The sequence below is a fragment of the Culex quinquefasciatus genome, chromosome 2 (assembly GCF_015732765.1).
Source record: "Culex quinquefasciatus strain JHB chromosome 2, VPISU_Cqui_1.0_pri_paternal, whole genome shotgun sequence".
In the NCBI taxonomy this organism is placed as follows: Eukaryota; Metazoa; Arthropoda; class Insecta; order Diptera; family Culicidae; genus Culex; species Culex quinquefasciatus.
In genome coordinates this window covers 194,946,192-194,969,720 of record NC_051862.1, presented here as the reverse complement: position 1 = coordinate 194,969,720, position 23,529 = coordinate 194,946,192, and the positions used below count along the sequence as shown (strand labels likewise).

The following is a 23,529-nucleotide window of genomic DNA, read 5'->3' as shown; positions in this document are numbered from 1 at the left end:
TTATAATTCATGATGGATCCAATAATTCAGCCAAATAAAAAAAAATGATCTTTATAAAGACTACATTTTCAGTAAAACACAATTATTGTTCCCGAATATGGAAATTCAGGTGTTACGCAACCAGATACAGATTTTCAGAAAACCAACAAATTTTTTTTTGCAGATAATTGATGTTATCATAAATTGTGAAACTCGCATGCAAATGCAGCCATACATAAAAATATGTTTGAGATAACAAGTGGGATTTGACGTTTGCTTTTATGTTTAGTTTATGTTTAAAAATGCAGTATTTCTTCCATGCACAAAAAAAATTCAAAACGAAGCCTGTATTAAAAATAGAACTATGTTTCAGTAAGCTTCAATGAACTGGAAAATATGTAATTCAATTCGATTTGGCAAATCCAATAAATCGCACACCTACCAGCAAAAACGATGCAAAAACTGACCAATTTTCCAAAAAGCTTGCATCAAAGCATTTTTAACTCCAACAACGGCTATTCCGCTGATTCATACGGTTCACTCTTTGTTAAAAAATCAGTTGATTGGATAATGGAGGGTTTCATGTCGTTCCATCAGATTAAAAATAATTTCACATGTGCAAAAAAAAACAAAAACTCCCACTCTTAATACACGTGATCCCAGCCACAGCCTTTTGGCGCATGTAACTTGTCAGAAAAACTCACCAGGAAAAAGTGCAACCATGGCAGAAAATTGACGTCTGGTTAACACCACGTAATTGCCCACGGGTTTCCTGGACCAGCAGGTGAGGTAAAATGCCCGGGAGGATAATTCCTGGAAGCAATTGTTGTGATGTGTGGGAATTTTATTGATCGAAGATGTCAGGAAAAGAAGTTAATTCATTGTTTCTGTGCTTTATTTCACTTTTTTGATTTCAGAATTGCAAAATCACAATTTTTATGTAATCTTACATCAATTTCACCTTCACAGTTAATTGTTACGATCGTCTTCTGACCTACTGAGCAAAAGCACCTGAGCTTGTTTTCAAACAACTAAAGTGAGCTCAGTACCACCTCCTTGTGGCTTACCCACGTCCCGAAGATTGACGTCTCAATTTCCTTCGACACGTGGTAAAGAATGCACCTTGACAAGGGGAGATTGGTATCTCGTGTGATATCAGATACGTACTTCACAGAAGGTGTCGAATAGGGCGTAACAAAAAAAAATGAAAAGTGCTCAAAACTTCGGAATGATGAAATAAAAACCCCGCAGAATGATAGATTAGGATGTTAAGAACAATGTTTCCATACAACAAAAAATTCCCAAAAATGGTTTGCTACTCCCACGCTGAGCGAAAATGAAAAAAGTTTATTATATATTTATTTTAACTTATGATTATTTGTCGTTTACGTCACATTGTGAGAAAATCTCATGTTTTTTTCATGAAATAATGTAAACACATATCGTTTTTGCGCGATCAAAATGAAAATATCCAAAATATTTGCCTTCCCGTTTGTCATCAAAGTAGTCAATGTTTTCTGTTAAGAATTTTGAAAACTCGCGCTTTTTGTTCACTAAAATGCAAATATCTCGGCTTTGCTTGGACATAAATTGCATGTTAGAAAAAGCAAAATGTTTTCCTTCCAATTTTTATAAGCTACATGCATTAGTTTAGGCTGCACATTTTGTTGTCTCGTTTTGCGGAGTGATTTTTGAAATCTTTTTCACCAAAAATACAATATTTTCTCCCTAAAACGCCCTGCCATGCCCAAACACAAGCTTTAATGGACTTATTTATACCAAGGTCAATGCAAGAATTTGTTCATGGGACATTAAACTATAACTTGAAGCCCAAGGCGACCAAATTTGAATAACTTTAGTATGTTTGTTACGTGTATTTCTAAAAAAAAACAAGCTCAGCGCGCGAACCAAACCATTTTTGGGATTTTTTTGTTGTTTAGAAAGATAGTTCCTGACATTTTGATCAATCATTCTAGGAGTGAGCACCGAAGTTTTGACCACTTTTAATTTTTTTTGGACGGCCTATTTTTGAACTAGGTATGAAAAAAGCGTCTATTTTTGTTAAAATAAGTCGTAAATGTTTCTGTTCTAGAAAAAGGCTTTAAATAAATCTACACAGCAAATTTTGAATTGCCATTTCAGTAAAATTATTAACTAAATGCGATTCAGCAATCATCACTTTTGCTGAAATTCGGTATGGAACAAAAACATTACTGAAAAATCAGTTACTTCATATCTGTCAAACTGGAATGTCACTTATGACCAGCGATGGAATAATCATCATCAAAAGAAAATCATTGGATGCCATTGGGAGCATGGCTCTCCTCTCTCGCGCACGAAGGATCGGTAAAAGGAATCTAAAAAAATCATCATCTTGATTATTCGCCGAAACATCTTATTCACTATTACACTTGCAAGTGTAACGTCACACGTTGAAAAATGACCTGTCACATTTTGTAGATGGGCAATGTGTGTAAATAAAGTGAAACAAATACTTTTAAGTGGTGCTGACAAGGAAATTCACAAAAAAAATCATCAGCAGATTGATTTTCTTGAAGAATTTCGGGAGCGATTTTCTTTTGTGTGATTTGCCTCCTCTCTCTTTCGCGGGTGAAGAAAGTTCGCTAGCGAAATGGATGCTGCCGAGAGAAAATCCTCTTTCAAACATGTTGTGTTTTTTAATTTTGTATTGTGATCTTTAGAAACCAAGGTAAGAAAAATATTAATAACAAATGCCTCGATGCTAACCACCTTTTTTTAAGGTTTTGACAATTCGATGCCTCTGTGCTCTGATGTACTAACTGACTTTTGGGCCAAAATGAGTTAATGATGACATCTTTTAGATAATTAAATTCCCTACAAAACGCTTCTAAGAGATCTGAAAAATTCGTTTCCTACGCGGAGATATCGCCCTGCAACCATTTGTACTAACTGACATTTTCGAACGCATCATGGATGTGCTCTCTTATTTTTCATCATGGCTTGACCTTTTGAAAACACGCAAATCCATAAAAATACGATTATACTATAATATTATGGTGAATTGCCAGGTGTCCTTACTAGTTTGAGCAATATTATGGAGCACTATTTTGGAAGGCAATTAGCACAAGTGTGCACATTTGGATACGTGAAGAAGTTGCAAGTTAGACGAAGTGTGTCAAATAATTATTTAGTGGCAGAGTTTTTTTAATTGGATGACCCCTAAGTGTGACATTGGTAGGTGGATGTTATTGTTACGTAGTTTTTGGATTGGACGACCCCCGCAGTTGTTCTAAGTGTGCACAACGTCTTAAAAATGTTTTAAATTGGATATTTTTGTTAGGCTAAGTGTGAGATTAATTAGTGGATGTTATTGTTACATAGTTTTTTTAATGGATGACCCTGCAGTTGTGCTAAGTGTGCACAACTACTTGGGGGGTTTTTGAATTGGATATTTGAGTTAGGCTAAGTGTGATATTGGTGAATGGATGATGTTGTTACGTAGTTTTTTTTATTGGACGACCCCGGCAGTTGTGCTAAGTGTGCACAACGACTTAAAAAATGTTTTAATTGCGGTGTATTACGGTGTAACGAATGTCCCGGTGTAAAGAATGCTACGATGCAACGAATGTTGCGGTATAACAATGTTACGGTGTAACCATACTACGGTGGAACCATACTGCGGTGTAACGAATGTTACGGTGTAACCATACTACGGTGTAACCATACTACGGTGTAACGAATGTTACGGTGTAACAAATGTTACGGTGTAACAAATGTTACGGTGTAACAAATGTTACGGTGTAACGAATGTTACGGTGTAACTATTGTTACGGTGTAACGAATGTTACGGTGTAACGAATGTTACGGTGTAACGAATGTTACGGTGTAACGAATGTTACGGTGTAACTATTGTTACGGTGTAACCATACTACGGTGTAACGAATGTTACGGTGTAACGAATGTTACGGTGTAACGTATGTTACGGTGTAACGTATGTTACGGTGTAACGAATGTTACGGTGTAACGAAGGTTACGATGTAACGAATGTTATGGTGTAACGATTTTTACGGTGAAATGTATGTTGCGGTGTAACGAATGTTACGATGTAACGAATGATACGGTGTAAGGAATGATACGGTGTAACGAATGATACGGTGTAACGAATGTTATTGTGTAACCATACTACGGTGTAACGAATATTACGGTGTAATTATACTACGGTGTAACAAATGTTACGGTGTAAAGAATGTTATGGTGAAATGTATGTTGCGGTGTAACGAATGTTACGGTGTAAAGAATGTTACGGTGTAACGAATGTTACGGTGTAACGTATGTTGCGGTGTAACGAATGTTACGGTGTAACGAATGTCACGGTGTAACGAATGTCACGGTGTAACGAATGTCACGGTGTAACGAATGTCACGGTGTAACGAATGTTACGGTGAAACGAATGTTACGGTGTAACTATACTACGGTGTAACGAATATTACGGTGTAATTATACTACGGTGTAACGAATGATACGGTGAAACGAATGATGTGGTGTAACGAATGTTACGGTGTAACGAATGTGATGGTGTAACGAATGTTACGGTGTAACGAATGTTACGGTGTAACGAATGATACAGTGTAACGAAAGATACGGTGTAACGAGTGATACGGTGTAACGAATGTTACGGTGTAATTAATGTTACGGTGTAATGAATGTTATGGTGTAACGAATGTTACGGTGTAACCATACTACGGTGTAACGAATTTTACGGTGTAACCATACTACGGTGTAACCATACTACGGTGTAACGAATGTTACGGTGTAACCATACTGCGGTGTAACGAATTTTACGGTGTAACCATACTACGATGTAACGAATGTTACGGTGTAACCATACTACGGTGTAACGAATTTTACGGTGTAACGAATGTTAAGGTGTAACGAATGTTACGGTGTAACGAATGTTGCGGTTTAACGAATGTTGCGGTGTAACGAATTTTACGGTGAAACGTATGTTCGGTGTAACTAATGTCACGGTGTAACGAATGGTTCATGGTTCAATGAACCAGGATTGAACCACAAAGGGAGGTTTAAGCTGAATCAATAGGTGAACGTAGCCTAACCGGTTCATTTGGGAACTCTTAGCACAATTGCAGGGATCGTCCAATCCAAAAAACTACGTAACAAAATCATCCATCAACTAATCTCAAACTTAGCCTAACTCAAATATCCAATTTAAACCATTTTTAAGTAGTTGTGCACACTTAGCACAACTGCAGGGGTCGTCCAAACCAAAAAAACACGTAACAACATCATTCACGTAGTTGTGCACACTTAGCACAACTGTAGGGGTCGTCCATGTTCAAAGACTAAGCATTGATTTTTTTGGAGCACTTTTGTTCTATTCGATACAAACCAAGAATCCATTGCAAGAGACACACTTGTTCTAACTGCAATCTACCATAACAGTTCTAGGGGTTGTGTCCTGGATATCTCGCATTTCTAAAAAGGTCGTATGACATGATGGAAATAAAATAAACTAGCTCAAAGTTTTTACAAATTCTTTTTCTTCTGTTTGTAAGCGTAGATCTATTCGGTTTTCGTCATACTTGGTCTTATTGAAGCTATTTCATGGATCATCATACTTATATTTATGAAACCTTACACTTCACTAAGTTTTTCTTCATAAAATTCAAGTTTTAACGGTAGTTGCTCTCAAAAACTACAATTTTCACACTAAATTTAATGATAAACAAGTATATTAAAAAAGTATTGTTGAGAAAAATTTTCCTTAACTTGCAACAATTCAAAGTTACCACGCAAAAAACATTGAAACAACAAATACCTACTATTTTTACAATAAAATGACTCTGCGCACTTTTGTACCAAGTGCCACGTTGGAAGTATACACGACTCTGCCATCGAAGAAGCATTTTAGCTCAACTGCAAAATTCGCCCTGTGCACGTTTGTGCTAACTCATACAAATCACTGTTCAAGACACACTTGTGCTAATTGCAAGCATGATTTTTTTTCGTAATTTCTCTGCCAATTTTTTTTTGCATTTCAAAAGTTTTCATATTTTACCATGTCTTTAAGTTATGTCAGGAGCATACTTTAAAATTATTAGGACAATTGTTTGTCGAATAGTTTCCCAGAAACAGTAATTCAAAGTTAAAAAATCGAATTTCTCGTAATCACCAAAATGTCAGTTAGTATAAGAGAGCACACAAGCATCGAATTGATGAAATAAATATATAAATAACAGTACTGGAAACATTTTCAATGACAAGCAAAATCAAATTTTGACAACTGAAATACCGGCAACGATTGCTGAATCTTCAGCAAATGATCTGTCAAACTGCCACAAAAAAATTACTGAATTTTCTACAAAATAATTTGGCGTTTCTTTTGCTAATAATTTAGTTGTTTTGACAACCATTTTACTGAAATTTCAGTAAATCATCTGTCAAAGTAACAAATATCAGTTAACAGAGAATTCAGTACAATCAAAATTACTGTATCGTTTGCTGAAATTTCAGTAGATGAAAATTTAGTAAAACTTTGCTGAATTTCAGTAAAAAAAATGGTGTGTAAGTATATAAGTAATTAGTATATAAGTAATTATAATTTATCGCATAAAATTAATAATGTTATCAAAAACCATAATTTCGGTTTGGGGTTAGGGGTTTGTAACCAAACTGAATTATTTATCTACTCAAAATTATCAAAAATGCGTGACTTTTATGCAAACATGGACAGTGCAAAATTTTTGAATCGATGTCATTTTTATTGTGACTCCAAACTGTTCCCAAGAACTACTTCTGCAGAAAATGCGCTTATAGTGTATTTTTGGAAACTTTCACAGTAATCAAATAAAATCTGCCAAGAATCCGGTCTGTCATGCGTCCACATGGACATTAACAACGACCACCCCCTCGTTCCCGGTCCATTAACCCAGCCAGCTTTGATGAAGCAATAATTTAATTACCAATCTCATTAACATTAATAGCAATGTTTCGCGCGCGCGAAAAAAAAAGAAACTAAGATTTTTCACAGGACGTGAAAACACTCCCTCACATACCTTCAGCGCCAAAGTCCTCTGGCGGTGGCTGGTGGAACCGATGCTGCTGCTGCTGCTGCTGGTACAGGCCGGAATGTTGATGGTGGTGCAATGCCGGAGGTTGGTGGTGCTGCCGGTATGCGAAGCTGTCCTCGTCGGAATCAATTAGTGTGGGCATCCACGGTTGGCGCTTTGATCTCGAAACGACGCCAGCAGCAGGACTTGCCTTGGCGGAGGGGGAGTTTGAGTGGGAGCTTCCTCCAGGGAAAAGAGCTTCCAGACGGGAGTGGTCAACCTTGGTTCCAGTGGCGGTGGCTGTGGCCGGCAAGGCCCAACTGCTGCCCGTGGTCACGATGACCAGCTGGAGGCAGAGAAGCACCGCAGGAGGGGTCATGGTTCTTTGGAACTGACGCTCGCGTGGTGTGGTCACCAGGTGGAACTCGCTAATTCACACGTGGGATGGTGGGCTGTTGTTGCGGGCTGAATCAGAAGGTGTCGAGTTGCATTGTTAACAGCTGCACAGTTCATGGAACGAGAGAATGGAAGGATTAACGATGTATTATTAGGACCAATTATGCACAGAGGGAGTCTAATGAAGTCTATTTGATTGTGATTTGCTTTGGTATTTGATTACAGTTCTATAATTGAATCATCAAGCAATATCACATTTTTGTTTAAAGATTTTTTTCTGAATCAGAATGATTTCATGAGTCAGAAAAATATCCATGAAAAATTACATGTATTTATATTGAAAATCATAGCATTTTTGATTAACATAACTCGACTTTTTTTATTAAGTCCTATAAAGAAATGTTAACATTGTGCATAAGGTGTGAGAGGGATACACTCAATGTTTACTTTTGTTTATAGGACCTAATTAAAAAAAGGACTAGATTTGATAATATGTATTGCAATCTCAGATCAAAATAAACTTTTCGGGGTTTTTTTTACTCAACCTTCTCCGATATCATTGAAACTTTGCAGGCATGTTTCCCTAGCAAAAGTGGACCGCATGTAATATCATCAAATTTCACAGCTTTCTAGAAAAAAAATCGAGCTGGTCATACAAAGTGGGCATGCGAGCATTCTAAAATCTGGTATCTTTAGAAATGATTTTCTGATCGTTTGATACCTTGGACAAAATTGTAGGTTATGATTAGGACATTTCAGAAAAAAGAAGTTCACTGAACACAAATTTTCCAATTCTGTACTTGGCTACCTATATCACTTAAGAGCGATTTCACGAACAGGACATTAAAAAAAATCAAAGTCTGCTTTTTTTTGGATGACATCTTGTGTTCTTGGAAACGAACCTGATTTCAATAAATGTGGATCGGCGATTTTTTAAACTTCAATTTTGTAATAATTATATGAAGAAAAAAAAAGTTTTTGGTTCAAATTGGTAATCTCATCTAAATAAGATCTAAGGGGTTGTCCGAGCAAAAAAAATCTGAAAAAATCACTTACAGAAAAACCGTCTCCTACAAGCTTCAGATCGAATTGAGTTAATATCTGGATGGAACATTTTTTTATTTGAGTTGAAAAAATGTACCATTTTTAAATGAAATGCTAATAACTCGCCGTAGATTAAACCGATTGCAATGCCTCATTTTTTTTTTGCATTTTTGGTGCAATTTTAGGTGCTTTTTGAGATTTGACATTTTTTTTTCTTGGTTCGACTTTATGTCTCGATTTGCCCCACTTTCCATAAGCCAAAAGCTAGTTATGTTATATCGATGTCGATGCGAGATGGGTATGCTGTGCTCTTGGACGTACTCTTAAATATGAAATCTTAAAATCCAGATTTTCAAATTTTCCATCATTTTTAGGGTGCTTAAAAGGACTTCTTTTGCACTACAGTTTAGAATTGTGCCAAATAATGGTAAGTCGTCTGTTGTGTGCTATCTTGTGACAACGACCAATTAGTACTATTTGAGAAAATTTCTAAAGTTTGATGATAAATATTTTCAAAACTATGAATGATAGAGCCAAATTTTTTGAAGCATTCGGTTCGTATACTATCGCTTAACAAACGCTCCAAGTTTCAACTGATTTGGTTACACCAGTGGCACCGGTGGTGCTTCGTGGCGCGGTGGTTAGCGGCTTCGGCTGCCGATCCCTAAGTTGCTATGGGGCGCGGGTTCGATTCCCGCCTTATCCTCCTCCTGGCCTTCTATCGGATGGGGAAGTAAAACGTCGGTCCATTTGCGTAAAAGAGGTTTTGGGTGACTCACCACACATAACCGTCGGACGCCTAGAAATGAGCAGAAACTTGCAACAGAGCCCACAAAAGACCCGGGGGTTGTTAAAGTGGATTGCTTTGCTTTTTTTTGGTAACACCAGTTAAAAGATACAGTAAATTATGTGAACAAAAATCTTAAAAGCACGTGTCACAGGTGTGCACAAACTACAATAATAATAAATCAATAGTTTGACAGACTAAATCAGTATCTCGAAAAACAAAAGATTGCATTGCCTTTAGAAAATGTGTATCAACATAAATTTGTGAAAAACAAGATAAATTTTCTACATTTTCCAACAACATGTATGACGTGTCACAAGTGTACACGATCATTTTGATGATAAATTGGTCTATGTCACAAGTGTGTATTGCGATATCCGGGAAACGGAAGCGAGTTTCCAAAATCGGGTTAAAGCATCTTGTAGTGTTTGTTAAGTATAGCAAAACGTGATTCCTTAAAAAAATTATGTGATTCCTGAAAGAAAATACAGTCGAATAAAATTTGTAAAATCATGTTCGGATGCAAAATCAAATTTGTCATCGAAAAAGTCTTTGCACATTTTACAACAAAGTGATCCGTTTTCAAGCTTCAACATTTTTCAAAAAATGTTCATGTTTTGCCATTTCAAAATACCTACTTGAACTTGAAAATGAAGATATCTGGTTTTTTTTTTTTTGAAAAGGTCCAATAAACCAAATTTTCAGTTTTTGCTTTTTGGGTGTTTTTAAATACCCCGTGACTCAAGGCGGTTTCAAAAACACCCAAAAAGCAAAAACTGGAAATTTGGTTTATTTGACCTTTCCAAAGAAACTCCAGATATTTCCATGAAAGATGATACATTTTATCGTCAACTTCTTTTACTTTGACCTCTTGAAGTTTGAATTAATTTTGTGAAATAATATTTTCTCGGTGTCATCTGGTAAGCCCTCATTTTTCATCTCGCAATATCTCGAAAACCGATCTAATTTCAATGTAAGAATAAATCTTTTGTGAAAATACTCTTTTCAAGAAAATATCAACTTTTTATTTGATGATTTTTTAACTTTTCTTTAGGATTCTTTGGAATAAAAATGAAGAATAAACAATTTACAGAAAATGCATCAGATTAATTAATTGGAGTTCAAATATTGAATTGTGGTTCCTCCAATAACAGTTACCTTTCGGATAATTTTCCCCGAATTCATTGTATCCATCGTGCGAAAATATCAATTGATGAGATTGGCCCGCGCGAAACAGTGCCGCCGCAATTGTTGGTCAATGAATTTCCAGTTCATTAATTCAATTTTAAGCCCATTGACCCTTCCAGCTGGAAGAGAATTTCACCCAACATGACACTTGACATATGAGCGAACACAAAATACCGATTGTTTGCGTGAGTTTTCATTACACTTGATGCGAGGCGTTGATTGAACTGGAAGTTGGGCGCGATGCCGTCAGTGGTGTATTGTATGTCATAATTAGGTCGATGGCAATTCATGGAAGAGTTGAAAATATTTTGCCATACACGGGTTATTATCCTGATGATGGTAAATTTTGAAACAAAGCAAATCGTTACATTATTGACGCCTTCACAAAAATTAATCCGGTTTTCAAGCTTGAAAGTTGCATTTTTGTTAGTGACATTTTATGTCGAAAGGATAATACTTCAGAAAAGCATAAGAAATGGTACAGAATCCTAGAAGTCAGCAAGTCATAGAAAATCAATCAAAATAAATGTCACTGCACAAAACATGAATAGATGAACCCAGAAACACTGCCAATATTTACCATCCCCTCAAGGAAAATAGCCCCAGCTGCGCCAGCCATCAAAATTGGGATCATCCCCAAAACCGACACTAATAATGTTTTATACGAGCTAATCCCAGTCCGTGGGGTGGGGGAAAATTTGATTTTTATTGATATCCGCACTTTGCGCGAAACATGGCCCTACTGGAGCATCATTCTTCTTTTGTGGGGGAGTAACCAGAAAAAGATCTTCCGCGAAGAAGCTGATGGACCCCAAACAAAAAAGTGATTCAACAAGTCTTGAGGTCGCGGCTGAATGACGAGGATGTTTGAAAAGGGTTGTCGAACGCCGAGGGTGAAAATTCGCGGTAATAGAGTCACTCTCTGTCATTCATAATTTCAGATCAAATCGAATCAATTTCCGTTTTTTTTTTGTCGGGTGAGCGAAAGAGTTGAACTTGCATTCCGGGAATATTTGGAAAAAAAATCGTCGGAATGTGAAAGCCCATTTCTTGCCAATTTAATTAGCGCTGTTAGCTTCAATTACTGGCATTCTGAAACTGTCAGAATTCTAGGTGAAAGTTGGGCAGTTCCGGCTAGACTAAATGTGGGAGCAATGCAATGCTAATAATTTAATTTGCTCCAATTTTAATGGGATGTGAAGTGTTCTTCCGAAACGAATTACGACTTTAGCTGTTGAAATTTATGAGTGGGAATCGAGCAGCAATGCGTAGCGTTTTTATCGGCTGTGACAGCACTGCGGTTTAAATGAATTTTTTTTTGAAAAAAACTTTTGTCTTATTGATTTTAGATTATTTTTTTTTACAAATATGCCACTTAAAAAAAAGATATATTTTTCTTAACTCATAATTTATTCAAATTTAGATTCTGTGATTTAAGATTTAAGAGTTGGTATGGTATGTATGAAATCTACTGTTTCCCCCGTTTTCCCTTTCTGGTACCGTAAACTGGGGTGACTTTGATAGCCCGGGGTGACTTTGATAGGTTTTACAAATGCCCGTCAAATTAATGTCTAAACATTTTTGAGAATTTTGAATATGTAAGCATTAAGGGATAGCTTATTATCGAACATATATGCAAAAATGAGACTGTTTTATTAGATGTATCAAAATTAGTGGCCAAATCAAATTTCTATCAATGTCACCCCAGTTTACGGTAATTGTTTAATGCATTTCATTTAGCGTTACGTAATAATTGAACAAACCCTTTAATTTAATCAACATTGTACTAATACATTTCTGTCTTAAAATCTATGTTAAAAAAGTTACTTAATCCACCCTTAGGTGGTTGGTGCCTCCCTCACATTTAAAGGGTAATACTATCCAAAATAGATGCAAAAGGGCGGACCATTCAGTGTTCTATCAACTTGATTCATTATTCATACCATCAGATTGAGTAGTCAGTCATGATTCAGGGCACTTATGTGCTTATAACTTTTGATAGTTCTGTCACATCTTCAATGTTTTGAAATCGTTGAAAAGGTCTCTTAATTACCTATCCAACAACAGGTCGTATGATAGATCAGGACAACGTTTTCATCAAATTATCTGAGACCCGACCTCTAAATAGTTCATAAATAACACATAAGTGCTTATAACTTTTGATAGGGTCGTCAGATCTTCAATCTTTTGAACTCGTTGGAAAGGTCTTTTGATTGCCTATCCAACGACAAGTCACATGATAGATTTGGACAACGTTTTCATCGAAATATATGAGATCTAGCCTCTAAAAAGTTTATAAATAACACTTAAGTGCTTATAACTTTTGATAGGGTGGTCCTGGTCAGATCAAGAATCTATAGGACTCGTTAGAAAGGTCTTTTGATAACCCATCCAACGAAGGGTCGTATGACAGATCCGGACAACGTTTTCATCATGATATCTGAGATCCGGCCCCTAAAAAGTACATAAATAACACTTAAGTGACTATAACATTTGATAGGTTCGTCGGATCTTCAATCTTTTGATTTCGTTGAAAAGGTCTTTCGAATACTTTTCTAAAAATGTATAGCATGACGGGGTTTCTTAGATAAACCACCCTTTTTACAATCTTCCGGACTTTTGTTTAAATCGTTTTTTAAGCCTAACTTTTGAAGTGCTTAACTGAACTTTACTTATGGAACCCCAAGACGGATCGAATGAGACCAAAACGGTCCAAATCGGTTCAGCCAGTGCCGAGATAATCCAGTGCAAATGTTTTTGATCAACATCCCACCACACACAAAGACATTTGCTCAGAATTTGATACTGAGTCGATATGTATGCATGAAGGTGGGTCTAAGAGGTGAAATTGAGAATTTCGTTTTTCGAGTGATTTTATAGCCTTTCCTCAATAAGGTAAGGAAGGCAAAAATGAGTTAAAAAGCTGACCAAATTCACCCGAATTCAGTTCAGATGACAGTGCTTATGGCTTTAAATTCAAATCTGAATCCACAAAACTTGATTCTTATCTTATCTTATTGAGAAAAAAAATCATTGAAAAATGCTATTTTTCAAAATACTTTTATCTCCAGGTTCTAGCTATTTCAAGACCAGCGCTTCCGCGTTGAGCTGTGGTAAATAAGAATATCAGCTAAATAAATCTCAATTTACAAAGTGCGTACTCCCTCCCCCGCAAAGACGTCTGGATGTTATTCATAAAAGAGAAGATTAAATTCTCAGTGGGTGTAGACCGCATCCTCGCCGTATTTGTGTCCGTTTCACCATGAATTAAGATCGTACATTTCTAAGCAATTGAAGATTATATTTCAACAAAAAAAATAAATTCAAGAAAGAGAACGATACAACCACTGATAAACTGTTGCTTGAAATAACAAATACAAAACAGCTATATTCCATCACTTAAAAGCGGCTCTCAAACTTCTTCACCACGATATCCGCGTAATTCAGCGTTCTTTCTTTCTCAATCAGGCAAACCAGCTCGTCTGCCGTCGATTTGATGTTCGTCAGGCTGGTTTTGTGACGATGGACCAAATCCGATCTAACCTTCTCCAGCTTGTCTATTTTCACCTTCAGGAGCCGATTCTCCTTGAACGCTTCCTGAAGCTTGCTTCTCAATATCTCAGTCTTGGTGTTGACCGCCACTGAATGCTGATTAAGTTGGTCCTCTCTGAGCTGCCTCTGGTGGACCAGCTGGCGAGACAATCCGGTCATATTTTCTCTAAGTTGTTCATTTTCACGCCGCGTGACCGCTAGCTGAAACTGAAGCTGCTCACATTTGGCCCGCTCTGCGGTTAAGCTGTTCCGGAGTTCCAATACGGTTTTGTCCACGGGAACAACTTGCAGAGTTTGGTCGCGTTCCTCGGCGAGCTGTGCGTTCAACTCGGCGATGGTTCGTTCCATTTGCGAGCAGCGGCCTAGGATGGTGGCCAGTTCCGACCGGAGCAGACGATTCTGGCGACGGTAGGCGAATTGTCGGCGGGAAATTTGGCCCGGAGTTTGCTTCCGTAACGAGATAGGGGTGCTCCTTGCGGGTCGCTGATGCAACTTGGATGGGGTGTTTCGGGGAGAATTCATGATTGAAACCGTTTGGTGTTGACAGGTTTTGCAACAGTGATTATGACCTAGCAAAGCCTGCTGATAAATTCAAGACTCAGCAGATGGGCAACCGAAATTAACCGCACTGCAAGGTTGCCAGCAAACTGCAGGAAACTCTTATCGATGAACCAACATTGTTACTCGATGACGTAGTACCGGATGGTCGTATAACCCATTGCCACTTCCGAAAAAAAAACGAAAACTTCCACCCCCGCACAAAACTACCGCAAAGTAGTTGTAGCCGTCATCGGTGGAAACGAATCGGCACCTGCTGGACCCGGAAATTTCCCTAAACGGCCCAAAATTAGCACGAATGTCACGTTTGGCTGCGCTTCCTCCCCCAAACTCAGGCACGAACTCAATCTAGATTAGATATAAACAACACATTAGCAATTAGGAAGCAACTGGCACTGCCTCTATCAACTCTTGCCCTTCGGGGTGATTACCACCGAGAACTCATTGGGAATAACTCACCTAAAAACAGAGGGTTGACAGATTTGTGGAGCTTTTGTAAAAATCGCTATTTAGTACTATATTACTAAAGATGATCAACATTTACTAAATTTATTTAGGTTCAACTCAAAAAACTGTAAAAAAATATGCTCCTAACCGGTCTGAACACTATGTTTTTAATTATGTTAAATTTAGTTTAAATCATTTAAATTCATACCTTTGCATCATTATCCCTAATTAATTTACCACTGCTGGGTGTAAATAAGTGTTCCAAAAAGTGTCAGACAACCAGGATTGTGGGCGACGTTTTGCTGTTAGCACTTGGTGGCATCTATCAGCACAACTCGTTGACATTTTGATTGGCATGCTGCAAGTGGGTTGACACCGTCAGCCTGCAACAATTGTATGCAGCGCGTCTTGTTATGCTGCTAGGCGGTGCAGTTCATTGGCTAAATTAAGCTTAGTTTCGAGAATTTCAACTCATCTAATAATAAGTAAAGTTTGTGACGAGTTACCTCCAAGACAGCTCAACTAATTTTTCTCAAGTATCATAATCTTCGCATAATTGAGTTTCAAGCTCGCTGATTAATGTCAACTCGACAACATATCCTCGTAAAAAAAAACATTTCTCAACATCAACACGATGAATGGTTTCGTCTTCACCGTCAAGACGCCACTTTGCAGGCATTAAACATCACCAGGCTTATCAGCCCCAGCGTGGTGGCTTGCGGAGGAGGATAAGTCCTGCCCAAGCAAGTGCTGCCAGTGTCAGTTGTTGGAGGGCTCATTTCTTACGCCCTCAACACAACTCGTTGAGTGTTTTTTTTTTTCGTGGTGGTGAAGACAACAAGTGACCCTCAAGAAGGCACACAATCCGTGACGGAAGGCGCCAAGTGAGGAGAAAAAACGGAGTCGTTTACAGGAGTGGCGGTCACACGCTCCTGGCTAGGGAGGGGGCGTTACGGTGTGGTGTTTAGTACAAATGAGTTTTGCCTGGAGGATAGACATTAGAGTGTAACAAAAATTACTTATTGCGTGCATTCAGGGGCTAGTTCCAGAGGGAAAGCAGTTCTCAAATTCTAAATAGCGTCACCGTCGTGCTGACTTGTCGTACGTACATTTTGGGCCAAATTGAGTTAAGAACGCAATTTTGCCCATCACAGCCTAAAAATTTATGTAAGTGCGACAATTGGTCGAAGGGATTTGAAGTCAGAACGCATTTGACACAGATACAAGCTCAACTAGTGTAAACATTTTCAATTATAACTCGGGACTCCTGCAACCAAATCCAACTAATCGTCGGGTCAACCAAACAAAACGTGTTTGTTATTGTTTACATTGCGTGCTCTCGTTTTTGTTTATTCAAAGTCAAACATTAAAACACGTTTTTCTCGGAACAACGTACGTCATGATATCACGACAGCATAGATATGAACTCAATTGCACGAGATAAGCCTCTGAATTCTAGGCGGGATTGAATCCGTAATAATTTTTTCAAGTTTTTTAAACTTCAATTTTTGATACATCAGTAACTGGCCAGAACCTTGGGCAAATTATAAAAAAGTACCACAGTTTGAAATCTTGTGTAGTAGGGCGTTCCAAAAAGATGGAAAGTGGTCAAAATATTGGTGAACTCTGTTAGAATAACACTAACCTACACAAAAATGACTGCGCAGGTCCAACTCGAGGGGATGCATAACTTTGGGTTTCCCAGAAACACGTGCACTTTGTTTGTTTGTTTGTTTGTATGTAGAATAAGGGCAGAGGATATCTTTACAATTTGCTCTGAAACTTTTTAAAGTTATTATTATAAAAATCTGTGTATGGACAGCTGCCAAAAATGTATGAGAAAACGAGAGAAAATTATATTCAAAACTTGAATAAATATTTTAAAAAGTTTTACAACAAGTTTATATTAATTTTTTATCATATATTATACCCACAGTGCTGAGATAGTGCTCAGATAGTAAAAGTCAAGCTACTGAGCCGCCATCGGGGCTGCTGTTGCTCCACAGATCTTTCTTCACCAGAGGAAAGCAAGAAAAGTTCGCTTTCAACCGAGGACCTTTTAGTTGAGCGGACATTTTTCGCTCGTTACAACCATACAACAATTGTACAAAAAACGATGTGCCAAGCTATTATTAGCATGTGCCCGACTAGTCGTTGTCGTCGTCTGTTCCAGCGAATGTTTGCAAGTCGTCACAAACGGCTCTGGTATTTCCCTGTCGATGCCCCCGGGAAGAAACCTTTTCCTAAAGAGTGACCCTTCTCAAAAAGAAAAGCGCCTCTGTCTTAAGTTTTACAAACAAGCCGGCCAATTAATCACTATTTTTAGGTTAATTCTGTAAGCTGTACAACAGCCGATACTCTGACCGGTGTAAATTAGGAAAGATTTTTGTTTCTCAGAAGATTACTTTAATCTTAAGGTTTTGTTGCAAAATTGCATGAAAAATATTTTTTCTGCTTATATTCTTTATTTTAAAAACCATGTTTTTGGGCAATAAAAATTAATTCCCATTGAATGAAAAGGCATTACATGAAAAGCTGCTACAAGTGGCGATTGATTCATCACCGGCAGACAGACCGGAAAGTAAATTAACCAATCAATTAACGAACAACAACAATTCATCAGGTATCTGTGACGTGGTGTGGGAGGCTGCTTTATTTCCAACGAAACGCCATCAACTTCTTCCACCTGACAAACACCAGCCTCTCTATTCCGGGTTTGATTGGACCATTTGCCAGACCTAATCACTCTCGAATAAAACAAACAAAATGTTGGTGGTCTCTTAGGTAATTAGTCTGTTGAACTCTTCAGTCTTCGAATGCGAACTAAACTACACTGTCCGGCAAACAATATTCCGTTTTCAAATCGTAGAGAAATGTCTCAAACACATTAAACTATAACAACCTAATCAAATCGATCTGAACCCCTTTTGGTACTAGTGTTGACTTAGGTAATTCTCATAGAAAAAGGTACGCCACACTGTTTAGTTAAACCAAAAGGCCAAAAGTGAGTTTGGAAGAACCTTCCGGAAAATCTACTCAACTTGAAACGGCAGCAACAGTTGGTTCGGAATTAATTTTTGTATAATTTATTCAACCGCCTCTGGGGAGGATTGTGACCGTGGAAGGCAAATTTATGCTTCTGGTGTTTCTAATTTTCAAAGAGAGCTGTACAGTTTAACATGGAGGGGAGGGGATTGTAATGGAAGTGATTAGTTGCGTGAGTAGGGTTTAGTAGTAAATATTTGGTGAAATCTGGACTTGAACCCCGAACACGTGACAAATTATGTGCCGGGTGGTACGCCCACGGGATTACACATTAATTCGCGTTTTGGGACACATATTTGCATATAAATCAGCAAATATTATCCACAGACGCAATATTCCAGCCTCATCGCCAGTTTTTTTTTCTTTTTAATTCTGTATTTTTAAATCTTGCGGAATTTGTCAAGAATTTTGTTAATTTTTATTATTTGGTAAGGCCGATGCAAATATTTAAAAAAGTTTTTGTCCCTCGGCCCTGGCCGAGGTAAAGGGGCCATAGTCTTCACATTTAAATGAAAAAAGTGTTTTAAAATGCATTTTACACTAGTTCAGTTGTTTTGCAATCATTAGTTTTCAAAAAATCTAAGATCTGACAAAAACAAAAATTGTATCGAAAAAAAAGATTTCGCATCGAAAATTTTCAAAAAATCTTAAGATTTTTTTATAAACCCAAACATGCTAAAAATGATTTTAAACGCAGAAGATTGTATTTTAATTTGATTTCAGCTGATTGCACTTAAATTTTCATTAACATTTTGAAGTTTATTGTAAAAATATTTTTTTTGCCCTCTGATTTTTCGGGCCAATTTAGAAGGGGGGGGAGGGGTGACAAAAACTTTTTAAAATATTTGTACCAGCCTAATCTGAAAAAAAATATATTTTTTGAAAAACTTCAAAATGTTAATGAAAATTTAAGTTTAATCAACTGAAAACCAGTTAAAATGTATTTTTCCGCGTTTATGATTGTATTCAGCATGTTTGAACTCCTTTGCAAACATTTTAAATTTTCATAAAATACCAATGTACAGTTCCATGAAATGTTTTTTTTGTAAAAAAAAATCCATCCATACCTCGATATTTTTAAAACTAATGATTGGAAAGCGACTGTACTGCCCCTGATCGCATAAATATCCCATATGCATTTTCATCGATTTCGAGTTATTGATGCAAATTAGTTAATAATCGTATGCTCTTTCATAAGAGCCTATAACATCCAGTACTATGTTCTAGAAATCAGGAGGAAATTCAGTTTTTTCGCGAAAACCAAACTTCAAATGCGTTTTTTCTCAGCTTGCTGTTTTTGCATATGGGACATTTATGCGAACATGGGCAGTGTTTGCCTGTAAAATGCATTTTAAAACACTATTTTCATTCAAATGTTGAAACATTGTAAATTCAATTTTTATATTTTTTTTTATTTTTAGAGTCGAGGGACACAAACTTCAAAAAATATTTGCAACGGCCTTATTAGATATTTGATAATGAAAGGAAAAATAACGTATAGGTATACTCCAAAGTTTTTTTTTTTAATTTTGCTGTTATATGATTTTGTATGATTTAGAAAAATAATGAAATCAACATGGAACACATACATTCAAAATGAAAATTAAAATTCCTAAATCAACAATAATCTTAATAAATTTCTTATATCAGTTAAGGGTGCACAGCAACCAAGGAAGTTGTTGTCTTCTTATTCCAAATTGGTCAAACTTACGGACTCAATCTTTGAAGAATCTGATAGTAAAAATAGTCAATCTTTGTTGTACATAACTTCGAAGACACTAATTGAGGGGCTGAAAAAAAATCATATCGATAGTTCCCGTAGTTTTGAAGATATTAAAATGTCTGTAACAGAAATCTGGATGCAAAAGCTATGGTTGATTTGTACCGTTAAGTAAAAATTAAATTAATTTATTTCTAAGTAAATATTTTTTTTGTTTGCTATTTCCAATTCCAGTATATACTTATTTTAATCATTTAAAAAAGGAATTTACAAATTTTAAGAAAAAAAAGTAAATATTTCCCAGTTCCTGAGGATTAACATCCTTAAAGAGTATCGGGGTCAGCATTTACAAAGCGGATTCAGTAGCAGTATTTTTACTCATTTTATGTGTAACATATTTAGGTTAATGTCAACATTCCATAAGTCGCCTCCCTAAGGTGTCGTTGATAATGTCCAGCTTGTGACGATGCTCTACCTTCCCTTCACTAAGCAATCGAATCCAGAAGAGAAACCATTAGGTACTAGATTTACCGCTTACAAGGCTGAAGCGTTGCCACTAGGCTACATGGGTTGGTTGTTTACTAATTTGGAGATTGAAAAACTTCGGATCATTATTTGTTCGAGACAAAAAAAATTCTTTACCTATTTTTATTTTGTTAAAACGGTCATATTTGGATGTATTCAAGAAGTCTAATCACAACCCTAATATTATAAAAAATAAGATTTTCAATTCATTGCTTTTTACCAATGGTTGGAAAATATATTTTTGATGATTTTATAAATAAAAACTAAAATTTTCCTTTGAATTGAATTTTGAAGTTTATTGTTAAGTAATAACGGTTCCCCTATATTTAGAATCAAAATTAATATTGAAATTTAAAAACTTTTTATTATATCAATTCAAATTTTATGCCAGATTAATGCAGTGAAGTTGTTAGGATTTTGCAAGCAAAAAATAATAGAAAAGGGGAATAATGTAAGAAATGGATTCTGATAATAAATCAAGATTTACACCTGCCTACATTTATCGCAAATAATAACAGTACTGGAAAGTAATGTTTGCAATTCCGTCGTGAAAGTTCTTCCTTTTCCTGTCATTCTTGAACGACGAAACAGCCTACTTTTCTGTACCAAAAATCACAGAATCGAATAGTAACCCTTTTCAAAACAAATGCTGAAAAGTTTTACTTTTCAAACTTTTTAGCATTTTTAAGGAAAAGTTATACGTTTCAATATTTTTTTGATTTAAACGATTCATTGACTCAATGCATGGACATTTGTCCTAAAAATTTTCAAAGGGTGATTTTCGGAATTGCAAAAAATTTGTGTAGAACTCGTTGCCAAACTTTATTTTTTCAGCACTCGTAGTGTTTTTCCAACTCGGTGAACCTCGTTGAATAAATGTAATGTAATAAATGTGCTGAAAAATATTCTTTTTGCAACTTGTTGCATAAACTACTATTTTAGCGTTGAACTTTTCAGCACTTTATTAATCGAAAAGTAATAATTATGGATATTGTTGCGGAGATTGGCACACGTCTTGCAGGTACATAACATTCAAGGAGGGAAACTAACATTTCACTGAAAAAAATCAATCAAAAGGGTGTTTTCCGAAATTGCAAAACAAACAAATCATTTGAAAAGTTGATTGGAAATTTCATGGATCAAAACAAATATTGATAGGAGTAACAGAATTTAACCTTTTTCGATTTTCTTCTATTGTTTTATAGATTTTTCATTTGAAAAATGTACACCATATATTGTACCAAAATTCGATTAGCAAAAAAAAAACCATTCCATGAAGCAACATTTTCAAACCACCTCACTGCCAATCACCTGGCCTCCACAAGTGGAAGTGACAGGCGATGATAGATCCATTATCGAGCGTTATCAAGTGGAATTTGTCTTTCCCATCACCACAAACACACACTCCAAACACATCACACTCTATTAGGGATTCTTCACACACTCTAAACACACTACAGATTGTAATTAAGGTAGGCTCTTCCTGAGGTTTTCTTTTTTTTTTTTTCAACAGAGTGATTGCAATACACCTGCTTTTATTGAATAATTAAGCAACGAAAGCATAACCACAGTAGCGCTAATCGATACCAACAGGTTGGTTTGTTCGGGTTTCAATAATTGATTAACCCGGTCCCGATGTCCATCCTTTCAAGAAAACGAATCAGACAGTCTTCCTGGAAACACCGTCCGTAATCAGAGATCACAGGACATTCCTGGGCACCGCCGGAAATAAGCACTTTTTTCGGGGCAACTTTTGAAAGTATTCTCTTTTTTGCCGGCATTTCTTCGTTGATGACCATGTCTCTAATTAAATTTTCGTTCCTTCATTAACTTTTACGAGGTTGACCAGCACGCATCACTAGGTTCACTGTGAGCTTTTCGTAGAAATAAAAGAAGAAACGAGTCCTGTCGCCAAAAACCAACAACTTCATAAAAGTCGAAAGAAAGAAGCGTGTCTCCAAAAGTGGAGATATCGTATTCCATTAGCCAGATGACACCACACGATACCTTGCCTTTTTTGTTTGTTGTCTGACGTTCAGCTACTTTGCTTAGTCCTTCTTGTCTGGTTGACACTGCTTGCACTGCACGGATTCACCAATGACTCACTAAACAATTCAAAATCACCACCTTTTGTCCCAACGACCACGGAAGAAAAACGGGAAAAACTGTTTCGGAACCACTTGTTGGAGCGCGATTGAGCGAAATTTTCCGCCAGCAGCACGCTTTTATACACTTTTCCGAATCAAAAGTCGCGCGCCACAGCAAAAGTTCATCGCGCGATGAACACCTCTGGTTGGCAGTGAACCAGGTCGGAAAATGCGTTCATCCGACGTCGTCCTCGTGAGATTTCCCGAGCTTCTGAGGGGGGAGAAAAGGAAGCTTTCCACTTGTAGTACGTGCACTGCAAACGTCGGTGCACGAGGTTAGAACGGGGACTTTCATTCATAAAATCGAGTCTGCGCTTGGAAAGGGGGAGGGTGGCGATGGGTGGCTTTCCCTTCTGCTGAGGTTTAATCTAGTTTGGTGGGAGTTTTGTTGACGGTGCCAACAGGAAGCGAGGAAAACTTATCTTTGACAGAAACAATTCTTGGGAAACGATAAAAATTATTGAATGGAACAAGCTTGGATGATTTGGATTCCAGGAAGGATATTCGCGAATGACTGTGAAATCTCAGTAATGCTTCCTGAGAGTTCCGAAAAAAGCTAGATCTCCGCTTGGTTGCCATGTGGCGCAAATTTGTTTAATCATTTGATAAGCATTTTAGTGAAATCCTTGGAAATTAAGGTTAGAATTGAACAGGAATATAACAGGAAGTAGGTCTGTAACGAGATTCAAAGTTAATAAATTGCTAATGTTGTATTTTATCATTGTTACTGTTTTTTTACATTGAGAATTTGTAAGATGACAATGAAGTCATAGAGAAGGGGGTGGGGCAGAATGGGCCACCGTTGGTTTTTGGCTTTAGAATGGATTTTGACCAACTGCAAGACAAGGGTCTTATAAAGGACGTCAAATAACATCCCCACACCGAAAACGACGTTTGAATTCATTTTATTTTTCGAATTATGAGCAAAAATGTAAATTTATTGACAAAACCACGCATATGTTGTTTATTTCGAGGTTTTTAAATAAGCTTTTTCGAAAGTTAGATTGTTTGAAAAAGTTCTTTTAATGTTTATAGTGTTACTATATGTTTCTACCAAGGTAAACAAACAACAACGGACCCTTCAAATCATCG

At 36.9% G+C, this 23,529-nt stretch overlaps 1 protein-coding gene across 1 annotated transcript in view; it reads right to left on the bottom strand.

Moving 5' to 3' along the window:
* The window catches only part of LOC6034828, a 32,721-nt gene extending 10,237 nt beyond the window's left edge, over nucleotides 1-22,484 (bottom strand). Inside the window, exons 1-2 of the mRNA XM_038255974.1 lie at nucleotides 22,298-22,484; nucleotides 7,035-7,528 (exon numbers count right to left, since the gene is read on the bottom strand). Coding sequence (XP_038111902.1) covers nucleotides 7,035-7,407 — 373 coding nt within the window. The 5' untranslated portion in view covers nucleotides 7,408-7,528; nucleotides 22,298-22,484. The remainder of the gene's footprint in view (nucleotides 1-7,034; nucleotides 7,529-22,297) is intronic.
* Nucleotides 22,485-23,529: the final 1,045 nt, after the last annotated feature.